Raw genomic sequence first — 20530 nt, 5'->3', positions numbered from 1 at the left:
GGAATAGGTTGAACCTGATCAGGAGAGATGTTACATACCGCACGAGGAGACTAGGGGGGTTGTCTATGGTCAACCCCGTGGTGTTTCTTGTAAACACTTTTTTTAAGATCAACATAGGCAACCTCTGGCAAGAGAGGGCTCCTCCGTGGGTCTACTCCTGCAGGGGATGGTTTCGGCCCTTCTTCCAGGAATGGGAGACAGGAGGGCGAGTGAAGGACCTTCGCACGCAGCACGGACATCTCCCGGCTTACGCTACCTTGGTTCTGAAGGTGATACGCCGGTGGGGTCTGGGGATGTGGGAGATCAGGACTCTGACGAGGAGGCTCCTCGACAAAAGAGTCCTGTTGACCCATTTTCAGAAGCCCCTGGCGCTCAAGAACTGCCCAAGTCGGGACCTGGAGGGAGGGTTACGTTTACTGAATTCAACCCGGGTCCCCTTGAAGTTTTGGGACTTGGCTTGGCGCTGCTTTCACGGGAGACTGTATGTAAGGGGTAACTTGAAGAGCAGGCCTCTGATTGACAGGGGTTGCCCCCGTCAGGAGTGCAGCGACGTGCTGGAAAGCATGGAGCATTTCCTGCTTCAGTGCCCCTTTAATACAGAGGTATACCAACGGGTAGGGGTCTCCATAGGCTGGCCTCAGCTGGCACACCTCTCCTATGGGCTTATGGAGCGTTCAGAGGCCTTGGTGGCAGGGACCGCTGCACTTTATTTCTAGTTAGCCTAGTGGTCAGGTTCCACATCTGGAGTGCACGGTGTTTAATCTCGACGGAGCTGAAAGTCCTCCCCGTGGATACGGTATGTAGGAACATCCTGGGTGACCTGGTGAAGGTGCGTTCTTTGGAGTATGAGAGGCTGGGCACATCTAAAGCTTCTCTCCTATGGAGAGGGCTTGTATTTCGTTAGGGACAGTGTTTTCTTAATTTTCTAGGGGCAGAGTAGGGAGAGAATAGGGACAGGATAGGGAGAGAGGAGGGATAGGGCAGGGACAGGTTTCCATGAAGGGTCAGACTGAGGGGCAGACTAAGGACAGTCTAGGGCAAATTAGGGAGAGAATAGGGGGACCTTTTTTTTTTAATTCAAGGGATAGTACATTGCGATGTCTGTGCCCGGCTTATCACCTCCAATCCCGGTGGCGGGCTGTGAGTGCACCATGAAGCTTTTTGTTTTGGTTTGGGCAAGATGGAGTCAAGTAGGGCTGCAGGAGAGCCGACCTTAGGCTTTCGGGGTATGTATATAGTATATATTATGTATGTTGGTTTATTGGTCTTTATTATGGTTTTGTATATATTGTATATATTCACGTTTTGGGTGGTAGGTAGGTTGGGTGGGGAGTTGGGGGGGAATGGGGTTCACGCCCTGAGCCGTAGCCTGGCACGTCCCGAACATTGAACTCTGGGCACGGACTGGTGGAGTGGGCATGGCCCCCAGGCTGCGGCGGGCACAGTGTGGTATTTATTACTAAAAAAACCCTGGTGTGGCTTGGCACGTCCTGAACTGAACTCTGGGCATGGACTGGTGGAGCAGGCTTGGCCCCCAAGCTGCACTGGGGACCCAAAAAAAAAACCATATATATTTTTAGTTCATTTTATGCCAGTTGGCTCGGTCCTTCTCTTTGTATTTGGTTATTTATGCTGTTTATGTTATTGCTTACATTTGTTTTCTATGGGTACGGTGCGGTACGGCTGGACCTGGAGGTATAGTTTCTACAGTATTAGGTTTTAGGTATATACTTGTATATTGTGTTATAGTTGTATACTGTGTTATATGCTGAGTGTATGTGTGTGGGTGTGTGCGGCGGGGGGAAGCCCGGATATGGACATTTACTTTGTTTATGGATCATGGACTGTGGGGGAAGGGCCTTATATTGCTTTATATGGTTATTGTTACAGTTTGTCTTTGTTGTGTTTTTTACTTTTACAATAAGAGATCTACAGGATGACGGTTTTACTATAAATCCCCGTGGTGCAGCAGCCCGCTCGAATGCGGATACTCATAGATCTGGTGTATTTTTGCCATATGGTAATATCCAGACCCCAACAGCAGCAAAAACCAATGCAAATGGGAAAGAGAGGGGTCTGGGGAGTTCAGTGCTCATCTGTGGAACGAAGGAGAAGGCCGAAACCACAAGACTTTTCCCTGTGAATCGCCGTGGTTTTGGAGCATTCACATGAGTAGCATAGCGCCGGCCACAACCATGATTGTAGATTTTGCCGTTAGTGGTTTAGTTAAGGTGCCACGGCACTCCTTGCAGCGTCACTGCCCCTTTGTTCTGCTGATTGCGGGGTCCCAGGGATAAGGACTATCAGAAAATCCCACAAATATATAAAGCACAGATAAAAACCACATGGATTCTGGGGGAGCCAAGCATCCCCCCAAAACCTCCTGTGTGATCCTCCTCCCATTCCGACACTGGAGCCTTAGGGCCGGACACACAAGGGGCTTCTTACCTTCAGCGTGTAGACTCCCATCCTGCCCGGGACCTTGTAGAACATGCCCTCCTCGCTGCGGGAGTTGGTGTGCAGCATGGCATTCAGACAGGCCAGGGGTGAGGTGCCGCTGCAAGACAGACATGATAAGAGGGTAGTCACAGGTGGGTGATACCACCAGGGGTACAAGCGGTGGGTTGGTAGTGCCCGATCAGGCATAGGACGGGGCAAAGCGTAAACCCAAAACACAACATAGTAGAATGACTGACCTGATCTCCTTCAGCCCCTCTCGCTGGATCACCTGCAGGATCTCTTTATGGCTCATCGGTGTGTTGTGGTATTTCTCCAAGACCTGAGGAAGAGGAGAAGGAGAAAAACAGTCAGCAGAGTCATGTGATCACCTCGCCTGCACCCCGCCGTCAGCCACAACCAGAGGATTCAGGGAAGGCTGACAGGTAAGATTAAAGTGGATAGCAGTAATCTACAACAAGGCTAGCGCCATATTACATTACTTATCCTGTACATCCTGCATTACACTTACTCCAGAGCTGCACTCACTGTTCTGCTGGTGGAGTCACTGTGTACATACATTACTTATCCTGTACTGATCCTGAGTTACATCCTGTATTATACTCCAGAGCTGCACTCTCTATTCTGCTGGTGGAGTCACTGTGTACATACATTAGTTATCCTGTACTGATCCTGAGTTACATCCTGTATTATACTCCAGAGCTGTACTCGCTATTCTGCTGGTGGAGTCACTGTGTACATACATTACTTATCCTGTACTGCTCCTGAGTTACATCCTGTATTATACCCCAGAGCTGCACTCTCTATTCTGCTGGTGGAGTCACTGTGTACATACATTACTTATCCTGTACTGCTCCTGAGTTACATCCTGTATTATACTGCAGAGCTGCACTCACTATTCTGCTGGTGGAGTCACTGTGTACATACATTACTTATCCTGTACTGATCCTGAGTTACATCCTGTATTATACTCCAGAGCTGTACTCGCTATTCTGCTGGTGGAGTCACTGTGTACATACATTACTTATCCTGTACTGCTCCTGAGTTACATCCTGTATTATACCCCAGAGCTGCACTCACTATTCTGCTGGTGGAGTCACTGTGTACATACATTACTTATCCTGTACTGCTCCTGAGTTACATCCTGTATTATACTGCAGAGCTGCACTCACTATTCTGCTGGTGGAGTCACTGTGTACATACATTAGTTATCCTGTACTGATCCTGAGTTACATCCTGTATTATACTCCAGAGCTGTACTCGCTATTCTGCTGGTGGAGTCACTGTGTACATACATTACTTATCCTGTACTGCTCCTGAGTTACATCCTGTATTATACCCCAGAGCTGCACTCACTATTCTGCTGGTGGAGTCACTGTGTACATACATTACTTATCCTGTACTGCTCCTGAGTTACATCCTGTATTATACTCCAGAGCTGCACTCACTATTCTGCTGGTGGAGTCACTGTGTACATACATTACTTATCCTGTACTGACCCTGAGTTACATCCTGTATTATACTCCAGAGCTGCACTCACTATTCTGCTGGTGGGGTCACTGTGTACATACATTACTTATCCTGTACTGATCCCGAGTTACATCCTATATTATACTCCAGTGCTGCACTCACTATTCTGCTGGTGGAGTCACTGTGTACATACATTACTTATCCTGTACTGATCCTGAGTTACATCCTGTATTATACTCCAGAGCTGCACTCACTATTCTGCTGGTGGGGTCACTGTGCACATACATTACTTATCCTGTATTGCTCCTGAGTTACATCCTGTATTATACCCCAGAGCTGCACTCACTATTCTGCTGGTGGAGTCACTGTGTACATACATTACTTATCCTGTACTGATCCTGAGTTACATCCTGTATTATACTCCAGAGCTGCACTCAGCCTCACAGCATACCCTGCTTGTCCCGACCATGCATAAAGCTTGTTCTGGTGATTTGCATTCTGGGAAGTGTAGTCTTTACACCCTGTGATAGAATCACTAACCGCCTCCCTGTACTATAGCGGAGTGTCTGCACACACGATTGATGACTGTTTCCTATAGCAACCAGCAAAATAGTGAGTGCAGCTCTGGATGTGAGCTGTGAAGCCCTGACTTGTTGCTCCCATGGTGGTGATCACCCTGCTTTCCTGGGGTCCTGAATGCCAAGTGTCCCTAGTTATCGCTACACAACTCGGGACACTTGGCAGTCAGCAGGTTGGGCACACTGGGTGCCACTTTGGTTGCCACCAGTGTTTCCAGGAACAGATGAAGTGATGGAAGAGAACGGTCAGCAGATGAGAGCGGCGCTGCTCCGATCCCCCATGCCGGCCGGTCCCGGGGGCAGTGATTTCCAGGATACCGCTGTGCTGTGATTGGCTGTAAACCGGAGCTGGCTTCCAGGGAGTCCCTCATCTGCAGCCGGATTAGGGCAGGCGAGCCGGGATTAGTCGTCAGCCCCTATTAATAACACCCCTCGCCTGTGATCTCAGCACCTGCTGCGGCGCCGCTGTACACAAGTGCCATCTGCAGGAGCCCTCTGCCCCCACGCCACCAAGCAGGAACCTCACGATGCCCACTTCTTTGCACCCAGAGACATGGTGGAGTGGAGGCACACAGCCGCTCCTCCTCAGGGGGGCACACACATTTGGGGATGTGACAGGCTTGTCACAGGCAGATCTCCATCAACACGGTGGTAACAAGGGGGGCAAATAGTTTTATCTACATCCGGAAGACTGTAGAGCACCAGGGTATGAAGACAACATTTCCCAGAATGCAAGTCACCAAAGCAGGCTTCATGCAGACATTGAACAAGCAGGGGCTGCTGGGAGATTTCAGCTTTGAAGCGTGCAGAATTGGGAATGACTATATGGAGTATAATAGAAGCTGCAATGCAAGTCCCTTTCAAGTGAATGGACTGTGAGGGGTTAATAGTGACAGTCCTGGAGGTCTTGGGTGTGGAGGGATCCATTGTGGTGTTGACATCCCTGCTGGTCGTGTGGTAAAGGGGTTAATGACGACATTCATAGTTATCTTGGGTGGCAGTGGAGTTGTGACATCTCTAGTTATCTCGGGTAGTGAGGGGTTAATGGTTAAGCTCCTTCTGGTCTTGGGTGGTGAAGTGGTTAATAGTGACATCCCAAGTTATCGTGGTTCAAGAGGTTAATGGTGACATCCCAGCTGATCTTGAGTGGTGAGGGATTAATGGTTTCCCAGGCTGGTCTTGGGTGGTTAAGGGTTAACGATAACATACATGGTTGTGTTTTGGTGGTGCAAGGGTTAATGCCGACATCCCTAGTTGTCTTGGATGTTGAGGGGTTATGGGGATTCCTGATGGTCCTTGGCGAGGAGTCGAGGCATCCCCAGTTTTGCATGGTGAAGGGGTTAATGACATTCCTTGGTGGCCTTGTGTGGTGGGGGAGTTAATAATGATATCCCTGGTGGTCTCGAGTGGTGAAGGGATTGATGGTGACAATCCCTGGGGCTCTTAGGTGGTTGATGAGAGTCAACGACGACATCCCAGTGGTTCTAGGTGCTGAAGCCGTTAATGATGACATTCCTTGTCTTGCTGGGTAAAGGGGCTAACGGTGACATCCTTACTGGTTTTGGGTGGTGAGGGCTTGTGACATCCAAGGTTGTTTTGGGTAACTATAGGGTTAAGGATGATTTTGGTTGGTGAAGGATTAAAGGGACTGTCTACTGTTACAAAAACATGGCTACTTTTTTTTTTTTTAAATGGCACCAACCATGACCGTGGGTCGTGTCTGGTATTACAGCTTAGCTTCCGTTCACTTCAGAGGAGCTGAGATGCAATACCGCACACAACCCATGGACAAGGGTGGCACTGTGTTAGGATGAAAGCAGCTATGTTCTTCTAACCCCGGACAACCCCTCTAACAGTGATAACCACATGAATCAGGACAGCAGTCTCTCAGGGCTGACACCCACTGGTGTTTTTTTTCTCCACTGCGCTGCGAGAGTAAGTGAAAAGTCTCGCAGCGCAATGCAAGAAAAACGCTGGAACATCGCAAGCCTTATTAATGGGGCCAGCGGCAGCAGCTCTAGCCCCATTGAAAAGACATGGAGAATGCCGCGGACTTCTGCCACAGCTGTGGCAGAAGCGCAGCATGCTATCCCATTGCTGCCGGTCCCATTGAAAGCAGTGGTTTGTAGCAAACCCTGCAGTATGATTTTCGGAGAAGGGCTTGAAATATAAGCCCTTCACTGAAAATCATTAATAAAGTGGTAAAAAAAAATTACTCACCTCTCCGCCGCTCAGACGCGTCCTCCGGCTGGCTCCCCGACACTGCTGTCCAGCACTTTCAGCAGGCGGGGATTTAAAAATCCCCGCCTCCTGAAAGGGCTGTGCTGATTGGCTGAGGGCTCAGCCAATAGCAGCTAGTGCTTAGCTATTGGCTGAGCGCTCAGCCAATTACAGATAGTGTTTAGCTATTCATTCATGAATAGCCCTATCTTAGCACTAGCTTAAAAAGGACATCCCTGGTGGTCTTGGTTGGTCAGGGGTTAATGGTGACATTCCTGGTGACTCTGATGGTAAGGGGTAAAATGGTGACATTTCTAGTGGTGAAGGGGTTAATGATGAAATTCCGGTTGCCTTTGGGTGGTGAAGGGGTTAATGAGGGCATCCCTGGTGGTCTTGGTTGGTCAGAGGTTAATAGTGACATCACTAGTGATGAGGGTTAATGACACCCTGGTTGTCTTTGGGTGGCACATAGGTTAATGAGGATACTGCTGGTGGTCCTGGTTGCTCAGGGGTTAACGGAGGCGAGAAGGTTACACGTATCCGGGAAGTATGACCCAGACATAACACATGTTACTCCTCCAGCCGCATCTAATCCGGGCCACCAATCTGTGCAGTGTCTCTGGCGCTTTAATGAGTGGCACCGCTGCGGTCGTCGGCCCCTACACCGCTTCGGTTGTCGGCCCCTACACCGCTTCGGTCATCCGCCCGTACAGCGTCCAGATGGAAGTGTAGGATATTATATACCATGCAGCCAGAACATTGGTTGACAGGTGGAGTGAAGAAGATCTGGTGACAATGGCGCCCTTCAGTGGTGGGATGATAGGATACAGTATGTGGTATATATAATTATGGGATATATCGGGCAGAAGGCGATAAGTCAGTTCTTGAAGGTGGAAGCAAGAAGAATGGAGCAGGGTGACAGTACCAAGGACCAAACTGTAATGTGTAGGTGAGCGGGTCCTCGGTGCCCAGGCAGCATACATGATAGGGGTCAGACACAGTGACCGGGTCCTCGGTGCCCAAGTGTCATAGATGATGGGGGTCAGACACGGTGGCCGGGTCCTCAGTGCCCAAGTGTCATAGATGATGGGGGTCAGACACGGTGGCCGGGTCCTCAGTGCCCAAGTGTCATAGATGATGGGGGTCAGACACGGTGGCCGGGTCCTCAGTGCCCAAGTGTCATAGATGATGGGGGTCAGACACGGTGGCCGGGTCCTCAGTGCCCAAGTGTCATAGATGATGGGGGTCAGACACGGTGGCCGGGTCCTCAGTGCCCAAGTGTCATAGATGATGGGGGTCAGACACGGTGGCCGGGTCCTCGGTGCCCAAGTGTCATAGATGATGGGGGTCAGACATGGTGACCGGGTCCTCGGTGCCCAAGTGTCATAGATGATGGGGGTCAGACACGGTGGCCGAGTCCTCAGTGCCCAAGTGTCATAGATGATGGGGGTCAGACACGGTGGCCGAGTCCTCAGTGCCCAAGTGTCATAGATGATGGGGGTCAGACACGGTGGCCGGGTCCTCAGTGCCCAAGTGTCATAGATGATGGGGGTCAGACACGGTGGCCGGGTCCTCAGTGCCCAAGTGTCATAGATGATGGGGGTCAGACACGGTGGCCGAGTCCTCAGTGCCCAAGTGTCATAGATGATGGGGGTCAGACACAGTGACGGGGTCCTCAGTGCCCAAGTGTCATAGATGATGGGGATCAGACACGGTGACCGGGTCCTCGGTGCCCAAGGATAATAGATGTTGGGGGTCAGACACGGTGGCCGGGTCCTCAGTGCCCAAGTGTCATAGATGATGGGGGTCAGACACGGTGACCGGGTCCTCGGTGCCCAAGTATAATAGATGATGGGGGTCAGACACGGTGACCGGGTCCTCGGTGCCCAAGTATAATAGATGATGGGGGTCAGACACGGTGACCGGGTCCTCGGTGCCCAAGTATAATAGATGATGGGGGTCAGACACGGTGACCGGGTCCTCGGTGCCCAAGTATAATAGATGATGGGGGTCAGACACGGTGACCGGGTCCTCAGTGCCCAAGCAGCATACATGATGGGGGTAGGGGGGCATGAGTGGGTCCTCGGTGCCCAAGTATTAAAGATGATGGGGGTCAGAAATGGTGACCGAGTCCTCAGTGCCCAGGTGGCATACATGATGGGGGTCAAACGCGGTGAGCAGGTCCTCGGTGCCCAAGTATCATACATGATGGGGGTCAGACACGGTGATCGGGTCCTCGGTGCCCAAGCAGCAAAGATGATGGGGGTCAGAGACGGTGAGCGGGTCCTCGGTGCCCAAGTATAATAGATGTGTGCAGGCAGTGAAGACCCGCCTGGGCCCACAGAGGAGTGACTGTAGGACACAGTAGTGATGAGGTGTCAGGTCACAGCGGGCATCACACCAGTGTGACCCCGGCCACTGATAACAGTGCCTACTGCAAGCCTCAGCACTGGGGCAATGGAAGCAGGTGGCCCACGCTGATGAAAAGGCCACTAAGGGGACGGCTACTGAGACCCCCAGCAATCAGAGGAATGAAGGGGCCACTAAGGGGGCGGCTCCTAAGACCCCCAGCAATCAGAGGAATGAAGGGGCCACTAAGGGGACGGCTCCTAAGACCCCCAGCAATCAGAGGAATGAAGGGACCACTAAGGGGACGCCTCCTAAGACCCCCAGCAATCAGAGGAATGAAGGGGCCACTAAGGGGGGGGGCTGCTGAGGCCCCCAGCAATCAGAGGAATGAAGGGGCCACTAAGGGGGCGGCTCCTAAGACCCCCAGCAATCAGAGGAATGAAGGGGCCACTAAGGGGGCGGCTCCTAAGACCCCCAGCAATCAGAGGAATGAAGGGGCCACTAAGGGGACGGCTCCTAAGACCCCCAGCAATCAGAGGAATGAAGGGGCCACTAAGGGGACGGCTCCTAAGACCCCCAGCAATCAGAGGACTGAAGGGGCCACTAAGGGGGGGGGCTGCTGAGGCCCCCAGCAATCAGAGGAATGAAGGGGCCACTAAGGGGGCGGCTCCTGAAACCCCCAGCAATCAGAGGAATGAAGGGGCCACTAAGGGGGCGGCTCCCAAGACCCCCAGCAATCAGAGGAATGAAGGGGCCACTAAGGGAACAGCTGCTGGGGACCACAGCAATCAGAGGAATGAAGGAGCCACTAAGGGGGTGACTCCTGAGACCCCCAGCAAACCGAGGAATAAAGGGGCCACTAAGGGGGGCGGCTCCAGAGACTCCCAGCAATAAGAAGAATGAAGGGGCCACTAAAGGGGTGACTTCTGAGAAACCAAACAATCAGAAGAATTCAGGGGCCACTAAGGGGGACGGCACCTGAGACCCACAACAATCAGAGGAATGAGGGGGCCACTAAAGGGGTGGCTCCTGAGACCCCCAACAATCAGGTGAATGAAGGGGCCACTAAGGGGGCGACTCGTGAGACCCCCAGCAATCAGAGAAATAAAGGGGCCACTAAGAGGACGGCTACTGAGGCCCCCAGCAATCAGAGGAATGAAGGGGCCACTAAGGGGGGGGGGGGGCTCCTGAGGCCCTCTAGCAATGAGAGGAATGAAGGAGCCACTAATGGGGCGACTGCTGAGACCCCCAGCAATCAGAGGATGAAGGGACCGCCACATTGCGCCGTACGTAGGAGTGTGGCGGCGCCCGCTACTGTAGCTGCGTCTTCTTCAGACGGCGGATTTTGGTGTGAATTCGGTGAACTAGGGTCAGTATTAACCCCCTGTGCACCCTGTATACAGCGCTAGGATCAGTATTAACCCCCTGTGCACCCTGTATACAGCACTAGGATCAGTATTAACCCCCTGTGCACCCTGTATACAGCACTAGGATCAGTATTAACCCCCTGTGCACCCTGTATACAGCACTAGGATCAGTATTAACCCCCTGTGCTCCCTGTATACAGCGCTAGGATCAGTATTAACCCCCTGTGCTCCCTGTATACAGCGCTAGGATCAGTATTAACCCCCTGTGCTCCCTGTATACAGCACTAGGATCAGTATTAACCCCCTGTGCACCCTGTATACAGCACTAGGATCAGTATTAACCCCCTGTGCACCCTGTATACAGCGCTAGGATCAGTATTAACCCCCTGTGCACCCTGTATACAGCACTAGGATCAGTATTAACCCCCTGTGCACCCTGTATACAGCACTAGGATCAGTATTAACCCCCTGTGCACCCTGTATACAGCACTAGGATCAGTATTAACCCCCTGTGCTCCCTGTATACAGCGCTAGGATCAGTATTAACCCCCTGTGCACCCTGTATACAGCGCTAGGATCAGTATTAACCCCCTGTGCACCCTGTATACAGCGCTAGGGTCAGTATTACCCCCTGTACGCCCTGTATACAGCACTAGGATCAGTATTAACCCCCTGTGCACCCTGTATACAGCGCTAGGGTCAGTATTACCCCCTGTACACCCTGTATACAGCACTAGGATCAGTATTACCCCCTGTGCACCCTGTATACAGCGCTAGGATCAGTATTAACCCCCTGTGCTCCCTGTATACAGCGCTAGGATCAGTATTAACCCCCTGTGCACCCTGTATACAGCGCTAGGGTCAGTATTAACCCCCTGTGCACCCTGTATACAGCGCTAGGATCAGTATTAACCCCCTATACACCCTGTATACAGCGCTAGGGTCAGTATTAACCCCCTGTGCACCCTGTATACAGCGCTAGGATCAGTATTAACCCCTTGTGCACCCTGTATACAGCACTAGGATCAGTATTAACCCCCTGTGCACCCTGTATACAGCGCTAGGGTCAGTATTAACCCCCTGTGCACCCTGTATACAGCGCTAGGATCAGTATTAACCCCCTGTGCTCCCTGTATACAGCGCTAGGATCAGTATTAACCCCTTGTGCACCCTGTATACAGCACTAGGATCAGTATTAACCCCCTGTGCTCCCTGTATACAGCGCTAGGATCAGTATTAACCCCCTGTGCACCCTGTATACAGCGCTAGGATCAGTATTAACCCCCTGTGCACCCTGTATACAGCGCTAGGATCAGTATTAACCCCCTGTGCTCCCTGTATACAGCGCTAGGATAAGTATTAACCCCCTGTGCACCCTGTATACAGCGCTAGGGTCAGTATTAACCCCCTGTGCTCCCAGTATACAGCGCTAGGATCAGTATTACCCCCTGTGCTCCCTGTATACAGCACTAGGATCAGTATTAACCCCCTGAGCTCCCTGTATACAGCGCTAGGATCAGTATTAACCCCCTGTGCTCCCTGTATACAGCGCTAGGATCAGTATTAACCCCTTGTGCACCCTGTATACAGCACTAGGATCAGTATTAACCCCCTGTGCTCCCTGTATACAGCGCTAGGGTCAGTATTAACCCCCTGTGCTCCCTGTATACAGCGCTAGGGTCAGTATTAACCCCCTGTGCTCCCTGTATACAGCGCTAGGATCAGTATTAACCCCCTGTGCTCCCTGTATACAGCGCTAGGATCAGTATTAACCCCCTGTGCTCCCTGTATACAGCGCTATGATCAGTATTAACCCCCTGTGCTCCCTGTATACAACGCTAGGATCAGTATTAACCCCCTGTGCACCCTGTATACAGCGCTAGGGTCAGTATTAACCCCCTGTGCTCCCTGTATACAGCGCTAGGATCAGTATTAACCCCCTGTGCACCCTGTATACAGCGCTAGGATCAGTATTAACCCCCTGTGCTCCCTGTATACAGCGCTAGGATCAGTATTAACCCCCTGTGCTCCCTGTATACAGCACTAGGATCAGTATTAACCCCCTCTGCACCCTGTATACAGCACTAGGGTCAGTATTAACCCCCTGTGCTCCCTGTATACAGCACTAGGGTCAGTATTAACCCCCTGTGCTCCCTGTATACAGCGCTAGGATCAGTATTAACCCCCTGTGCTCCCTGTATACAGCGCTAGGATCAGTATTAAGCCCCTGTGCTCCCTGTATACAGCACTAGGGTCAGTATTAACCCCCTGTGCTCCCTGTATACAGCGCTAGGATCAGTATTAACCCCCTGTGCTCCCTGTATACAGCGCTAGGATCAGTATTAAGCCCCTGTGCACCCTGTATACAGCGCTAGGGTCAGTATTAACCCCCTGTGCTCTCTGTATACAGCGCTAGGATCAGTATTAACCCCCTGTGCTCCCTGTATACAGCGCTAGGATCAGTATTAACCCCCTGTGCTCCCTGTATACAGCGCTAGGGTCAGTATTAACCCCCTGTACACCCTGTATACAGCGCTAGGATCAGTATTAACCGCCTGTGCTCCCTGTATACAGCGCTAGGATCAGTATTAACCCCCTGTGCTCCCTGTATACAGCGCTAGGGTCAGTATTAACCCCCTGTACACCCTGTATACAGCGCTAGGATCAGTATTAACCGCCTGTGCTCCCTGTATACAGCGCTAGGATCAGTATTAACCCCCTGTGCTCCCTGTATACAGCACTAGGGTCAGTATTAACCCCCTGTGCACCCTGTATACAGCACTAGGGTCAGTATTAACCCCCTGTGCACCCTGTATACAGCGCTAGGGTCAGTATTAACCCCCTGTGCACCCTGTATACAGCGCTAGGATCAGTATTAACCCCCTGTACACCCTGTATGCAGCGCTAGGGTCAGTATTAACCCCCTGTGCACCCTGTATACAGCGCTAGGATCAGTATTAACCCCCTGTGCTCCCCGTATACAGCACTAGGATCACTATTAACCCCCTGTGCACCCTGTATACAGCGCTAGGATCAGTATTAACCCCCTGTGCTCCCTGTATACAGCGCTAGGGTCAGTATTAACCCCCTGTGCTCCCTGTATACAGCACTAGGGTCACTATTAACCCCCTGTGCACCCTGTATACAGCGCTAGGATCAGTATTAACCCCCTGTGCTCCCTGTATACAGCACTAGGATCAGTATTAACCCCCTGTGCTCCCTGTATACAGCGCTAGGATCAGTATTAACCCCCTGTGCTCCCTGTATACAGGGCTAGGATCAGTATTAACCCCCTGTGCACCCTTTATACAGCGCTAGGATCAGTATTAACCCCCTGTGCACCCTTTATACAGCGCTAGGATCAGTATTAACCCCCTGTGCACCCTGTATACAGCACTAGGATCAGTATTAACCCCCTGTGCACCCTTTATACAGCGCTAGGATCAGTATTAACCCCCTGTGCTCCCTGTATACAGCACTAGGATCAGTATTAACCCCCTGTGCTCCCTGTATACAGCGCTAGGATCAGTATTAACCCTCTGTGCACCCTGTATACAGCGCTAGGATCAGTATTAGCCCCCTGTGCACCCTGTATACAGCGCTAGGATCAGTATTAACCCTCTGTGCACCCTGTATACAGCGCTAGGATCAGTATTAACCCCCTGTGCACCCTGTATACAGTGCTATGATCAGTATTAACCCCCTGTGCTCCCTGTATACAGCGCTAGTATCAGCACTAACCCCCTGTGCACCCTGTATACAGCACTAGGATCAGTATTAACCCCCTGCACACCCTGTATACAGCGCTAGGATCAGTATTAACCCCTTGTGAACCCTGTATACAGCGCTAGGATCAGTATTAACCCCCTGTGCTCCCTGTATACAGCACTAGGATCAGTATTAACCCCCTGTGCTCCCTGTATACAGCGCTAGGATCAGTATTAACCCCCTTTGCACCCTGTATACAGCACTAGGATCAGTATTAACCCCCTGTGCTCCCTGTAAACAGCGCTAGGATCAGTATTAACCCCCTGTGCTCCCTGTATACAGCACTAGGATCAGTATTAACCCCCTGTGCTCCCCGTATACAGCGCTAGGGTCAGTATTAACCCCCTATGCACCCTGTATACAGCGCTAGGATCAGTATTAACCCCCTGTGCACCCTGTATACAGCACTAGGGTCAGTATTAACCCCCTGTATACAGCGCTAGGGTCAGTATTAACCCCCTGTACACCCTGTATACAGCGCTAGGATCAGTATTAACCCCCTATGCACCCTGTATACAGCACTAGGGTCAGTATTAACCCCCTGTGCTCCCTGTATACAGCGCTAGGATCAGTATTAACCCCCTGTACACCCTGTATACAGCACTAGGATCAGTATTAACCCCCTGTGCACCCTGTATACAGCGCTAGGGTCAGTATTAACCCCCTGTGCACCCTGTATGCAGCGCTAGGATCAGTATTAACCCCCTGTGCTCCCTGTATACAGCGCTAGGATCAGTATTAACCCCCTGTGCACCCTGTATACAGCGCTAGGATCAGTATTAACCCCCTGTGCACCCTGTATACAGCACTAGGATCAGTATTAACCCCCTGTGCACCCTGTATACAGCGCTAGGATCAGTATTAACCCCCTGTGCTCCCTGTATACAGCGCTAGGATCAGTATTAACCCCCTGTGCTCCCTGTATACAGCACTAGGATCAGTATTAACCCCCTGTGCTCCCTGTATACAGCGCTAGGATCAGTATTAACCCCCTGTGCACCCTGTATACAGCGCTAGGATCAGTATTAACCCCCTGTGCTCCCTGTATACAGCGCTAGGATCAGTATTAACCCCCTGTGCTCCCTGTATACAGCACTAGGATCAGTATTAACCCCCTCTGCACCCTGTATACAGCACTAGGGTCAGTATTAACCCCCTGTGCTCCCTGTATACAGCACTAGGGTCAGTATTAACCCCCTGTGCTCCCTGTATACAGCGCTAGGATCAGTATTAAGCCCCTGTGCTCCCTGTATACAGCGCTAGGATCAGTATTAACCCCCTGTGCTCCCTGTATACAGCACTAGGATCAGTATTAACCCCCTCTGCACCCTGTATACAGCACTAGGGTCAGTATTAACCCCCTGTGCTCCCTGTATACAGCACTAGGGTCAGTATTAACCCCCTGTGCTCCCTGTATACAGCGCTAGGATCAGTATTAAGCCCCTGTGCTCCCTGTATACAGCGCTAGGATCAGTATTAAGCCCCTGTGCTCCCTGTATACAGCGCTAGGATCAGTATTAACCCCCTGTGCTCCCTGTATACAGCGCTAGGATCAGTATTAACCCCCTGTGCTCCCTGTATACAGCGCTAGGGTCAGTATTAACCCCCTGTGCTCCCTGTATACAGCGCTAGGATCAGTATTAACCCCCTGTGCACCCTGTATACAGCGCTAGGGTCAGTATTAACCCCCTGTGCACCCTGTATACAGCGCTAGGATCAGTATTAACCCCCTGTGCTCCCTGTATACAGCGCTAGGATCAGTATTAACCCCCTGTGCTCCCTGTATACAGCACTAGGATCAGTATTAACCCCCTGTGCACCCTGTATACAGCGCTAGGATCAGTATTAACCCCCTGTGCACCCTGTATACAGCGCTAGGATCAGTATTAACCCCCTGTGCTCCCTGTATACAGCGCTAGGGTCAGTATTAACCCCCTGTGCTCCCTGTATACAGCGCTAGGATCAGTATTAACCCCCTGTGCTCCCTGTATACAGCGCTAGGGTCAGTATTAACCCCCTGTGCTCCCTGTATACAGCGCTAGGGTCAGTATTAACCCCCTGTGCTCCCTGTATACAGCACTAGGGTCAGTATTAACCCCCTGTGCTCTCTGTATACAGCGCTAGGATCAGTATTAACCCCCTGTGCTCCCTGTATACAGCGCTAGGATCAGTATTAACCCCCTGTGCTCCCTGTATACAGCGCTAGGATCAGTATTAACCCCCTGTGCTCCCTGTATACAGCGCTAGGATCAGTATTAACCCCCTGTGCACCCTGTATACAGCACTAGGATCAGTATTAACCCCCTGTACACCCTGTATACAGCGCTAGGATCAGTATTAACCCCCTGTGCTCCCTGTATACAGCACTAGGATCAGTATTAACCCCCTGTGCTCCCTGTATACAGCACTAGGATCAGTATTAACCTCCTGTGCTCCCTGTATACAGCGCTAGGGTCAGTATTAACCCCCTGTGCTCCCTGTATACAGCGCTAGGGTCAGTATTAACCCCCTGTGCACCCTGTATACAGCGCTAGGGTCAGTATTAACCCCCTGTACACCCTGTATACAGCACTAGGGTCAGTATTAACCTCCTGTGCTCCCTGTATACAGCGCTAGGGTCAGTATTAACCCCCTGTGCACCCTGTATACAGCGCTAGGGTCAGTATTAACCCCCTGTACACCCTGTATACAGCACTAGGGTCAGTATTAACCCCCTGTGCTCCCTGTATACAGCGCTAGGGTCAGTATTAACCCCCTGTGCACCCTGTATACAGCACTAGGATCACTATTAACCCCCTGTGCTCCCTGTATACAGCGCTAGGATCAGTATTAACCCTCTGTGCACCCTGTATACAGCGCTAGGATCAGTATTAACCCCCTGTGCACCATGTATACAGCACTAGGATCAGTATTAACCCTCTGTGCACCCTGTATACAGCGCTAGGATCAGTATTAACCCCCTGTGCACCCTGTATACAGCGCTATGATCAGTATTAACCCCCTGTGCTCCCTGTATACAGCGCTAGGATCAGTATTAACCCCCTGTGCATCCTGTATACAGCACTAGGATCAGCATTAACCCTCTGTGCTCCCTGTATACAGCGCTAGGATCAGTATTAACCCCGTGCTCCCTGTATACAGCGCTAGGATCAGTATTAACCCCCTGTGCTCCCTGTATACAGCGCTAGGATCAGTATTAACCCTCTGTGCTCCCTGTATACAGCGCTAGGATCAGTATTAACCCCCTGTGCACCCTGTATACAGCGCTAGGATCAGTATTAACCCCCTGTGCTCCCTGTATACAGCACTAGGATCAGTATTAACCCCCTGTGCTCCCTGTATACAGCACTAGGATCAGTATTAACCTCCTGTGCTCCCTGTATACAGCGCTAGGGTCAGTATTAACCCCCTGTGCTCCCTGTATACAGCGCTAGGGTCAGTATTAACCCCCTGTGCACCCTGTATACAGCGCTAGGGTCAGTATTAACCCCCTGTACACCCTGTATACAGCACTAGGGTCAGTATTAACCCCCTGTGCTCCCTGTATACAGCGCTAGGGTCAGTATTAACCCCCTGTGCACCCTGTATACAGCACTAGGATCACTATTAACCCCCTGTGCTCCCTGTATACAGCGCTAGGATCAGTATTAACCCTCTGTGCACCCTGTATACAGCGCTAGGATCAGTATTAACCCCCTGTGCACCCTGTATACAGCACTAGGATCAGTATTAACCCCCTGTGCTCCCTGTATACAGCGCTAGAATCAGTATTAACCCCCTGTACACCCTGTATACAGCACTAGGATCAGTATTAACCCTCTGTGCACCCTGTATACAGCGCTAGGATCAGTATTAACCCCCTGTGCACCCTGTATACAGCGCTATGATCAGTATTAACCCCCTGTGCTCCCTGTATACAGCGCTAGGATCAGTATTAACCCCCTGTGCATCCTGTATACAGCACTAGGATCAGCATTAACCCTCTGTGCTCCCTGTATACAGCGCTAGGATCAGTATTAACCCCCTGTGCTCCCTGTATACAGCGCTAGGGTCAGTATTAACCCCCTGTGCTCCCTGTATACAGCGCTAGGGTCAGTATTAACCCCCTATGCACCCTGTATACAGCGCTAGGATCAGTATTAACCCCCTGTGCACCCTGTATACAGCACTAGGGTCAGTATTAACCCCCTGTATACAGCGCTAGGGTCAGTATTAACCCCCTGTACACCCTGTATACAGCGCTAGGATCAGTATTAACCCCCTATGCACCCTGTATACAGCGCTAGGATCAGTATTAACCCCCTGTACACCCTGTATACAGCACTAGGATCAGTATTAACCCCCTGTGCACCCTGTATACAGCACTAGGGTCAGTATTAACCCCCTGTACACCCTGTATACAGAACTAGGGTCAGTATTAACCCCCTGTGCTCCCTGTATACAGCACTAGGGTCAGTATTAACCCCCTGTACACCCTGTATACAGCACTAGGATCAGTATTAACCCCCTGTACACCCTGTATACAGCACTAGGGTCAGTATTAACCCCCTGTGCTCCCTGTATACAGCGCTAGGGTCAGTATTAACCCCCTGTGCACCCTGTATACAGCGCTAGGATCAGTATTAACCCCCTGTGCTCCCTGTATACAGCGCTAGGATCAGTATTAACCCCCTGTGCACCCTGTATACAGCGCTAGGATCAGTATTAACCCCCTGTACACCCTGTATACAGCGCTAGGATCAGTATTAACCCCCTGTGCTCCCTGTATACAGCGCTAGGATCAGTATTAACCCCCTGTGCTCCCTGTATACAGCGCTAGGGTCAGTATTAACCCCCTGTGCACCCTGTATACAGCGCTAGGATCAGTATTAACCCCCTGTACACCCTGTATACAGCGCTAGGATCAGTATTAACCCCCTGTGCACCCTGTATACAGCGCTAGGATCAGTATTAACCCTCTGTGCTCCCTGTATACAGCGCTAGGATCAGTATTAACCCCCTGTGCTCCCTGTATACAGCACTAGGATCAGTATTAACCCCCTGTGTTCCCTGTATACAGCACTAGGATCAGTATTAACCCCCTGTGCTCCCTGTATACAGCACTAGGATCAGTATTAACCCCCTGTGTTCCCTGTATACAGCGCTAGGATCAGTATTAACCCCCTGTGCACCCTGTATACAGCGCTAGGGTCAGTATTAACCCCCTGTGCTCCCTGTATACAGCACTAGGGACAGTATTAACCCCCTGTGCACCCTGTATACAGCGCTAGGATCAGTATTAACCCCTTGTGCACCCTGTATACAGCGCTAGGGTCAGTATTAACCCCCTGTGCACCCTGTATACAGCACTAGGGTCAGTATTAACCCCCTGTGCACCCTGTATACAGCACTAGGGTCAGTATTAACCCCCTGTGCACCCTGTATACAGCGCTAGGGTCAGTATTAACCCCCTGTGCACCCTGTATACAGCGCTAGGGTCAGTATTAACCCCCTGTGCACCCTGTATACAGCGCTAGGATCAGTATTAACCCCCTGTACCCCCTCGTATGCAGCGCTAGGGTCAGTATTAACCCCCTGTGCACCCTGTATACAGCGCTAGGATCAGTATTAACCCCCTGTGCTCCCTGTATACAGCACTAGGATCAGTATTAACCCCCTGTGCTCCCTGTATACAGCGCTAGGATCAGTATTAACCCCCTGTGCTCCCTGTATACAGCGCTAGGATCAGTATTATCCCCCCGTGCTCCCTGTATACAGCGCTAGGATCACTATTAACCCCCTGTGCACCCTGTATACAGCGCTAGGGTCAGTATTAACCCCCTGTGCTCCCTGTATACAGCACTAGGATCAGTATTAACCCCCTGTGCACCCTGTATACAGCGCTAGGATCAGTATTAACCCCCTGTGCTCCCTGTATACAGCGCTAGGATCAGTATTAACCCCCTGTGCACCCTGTATACAGCGCTAGGGTCAGTATTAACCCCCTGTGCACCCTGTATACAGCGCTAGGGTCAGTATTAACCCCCTGTGCACCCTGTATACAGCGCTAGGATCAGTATTAACCCCCTGTGCACCCTGTATACAGCGCTAGGGTCAGTATTAACCCCCTGTGCACCCTGTATACAGCACTAGGATCAGTATTAACCCCCTGTGCACCCTGTATACAGCACTAGGATCAGTATTAACCCCCTGTGCTCCCTGTATACAGCACTAGGATCAGTATTAACCCCCTGTGCACCCTGTATACAGCGCTAGGATCAGTATTAACCCCCTGTGCACCCTGTATACAGCGCTAGGGTCAGTATTAACCCCCTGTGCACC

At 51.3% G+C, this 20530-nt stretch overlaps 1 protein-coding gene across 1 annotated transcript in view; it reads right to left on the bottom strand.

Annotated features, from left to right (window-relative positions):
* LOC136593950 (putative Polycomb group protein ASXL2) overlaps window positions 1–20530 on the bottom strand; it is a 42178-nt gene that overhangs the window by 14429 nt on the left and 7219 nt on the right. The window contains exons 2-3 of the mRNA XM_066588666.1: window positions 2697–2779; window positions 2449–2557 (exon numbers count right to left, since the gene is read on the bottom strand). Of these exons, the coding sequence (XP_066444763.1) occupies window positions 2449–2557; window positions 2697–2779 (192 nt within the window). The remainder of the gene's footprint in view (window positions 1–2448; window positions 2558–2696; window positions 2780–20530) is intronic.

Source organism: Eleutherodactylus coqui, unplaced genomic scaffold (assembly GCF_035609145.1).
Source record: "Eleutherodactylus coqui strain aEleCoq1 unplaced genomic scaffold, aEleCoq1.hap1 HAP1_SCAFFOLD_126, whole genome shotgun sequence".
Classification (NCBI taxonomy): Eukaryota; Metazoa; Chordata; class Amphibia; order Anura; family Eleutherodactylidae; genus Eleutherodactylus; species Eleutherodactylus coqui.
This window is presented reverse-complemented; position numbering and strand designations above follow the sequence as displayed.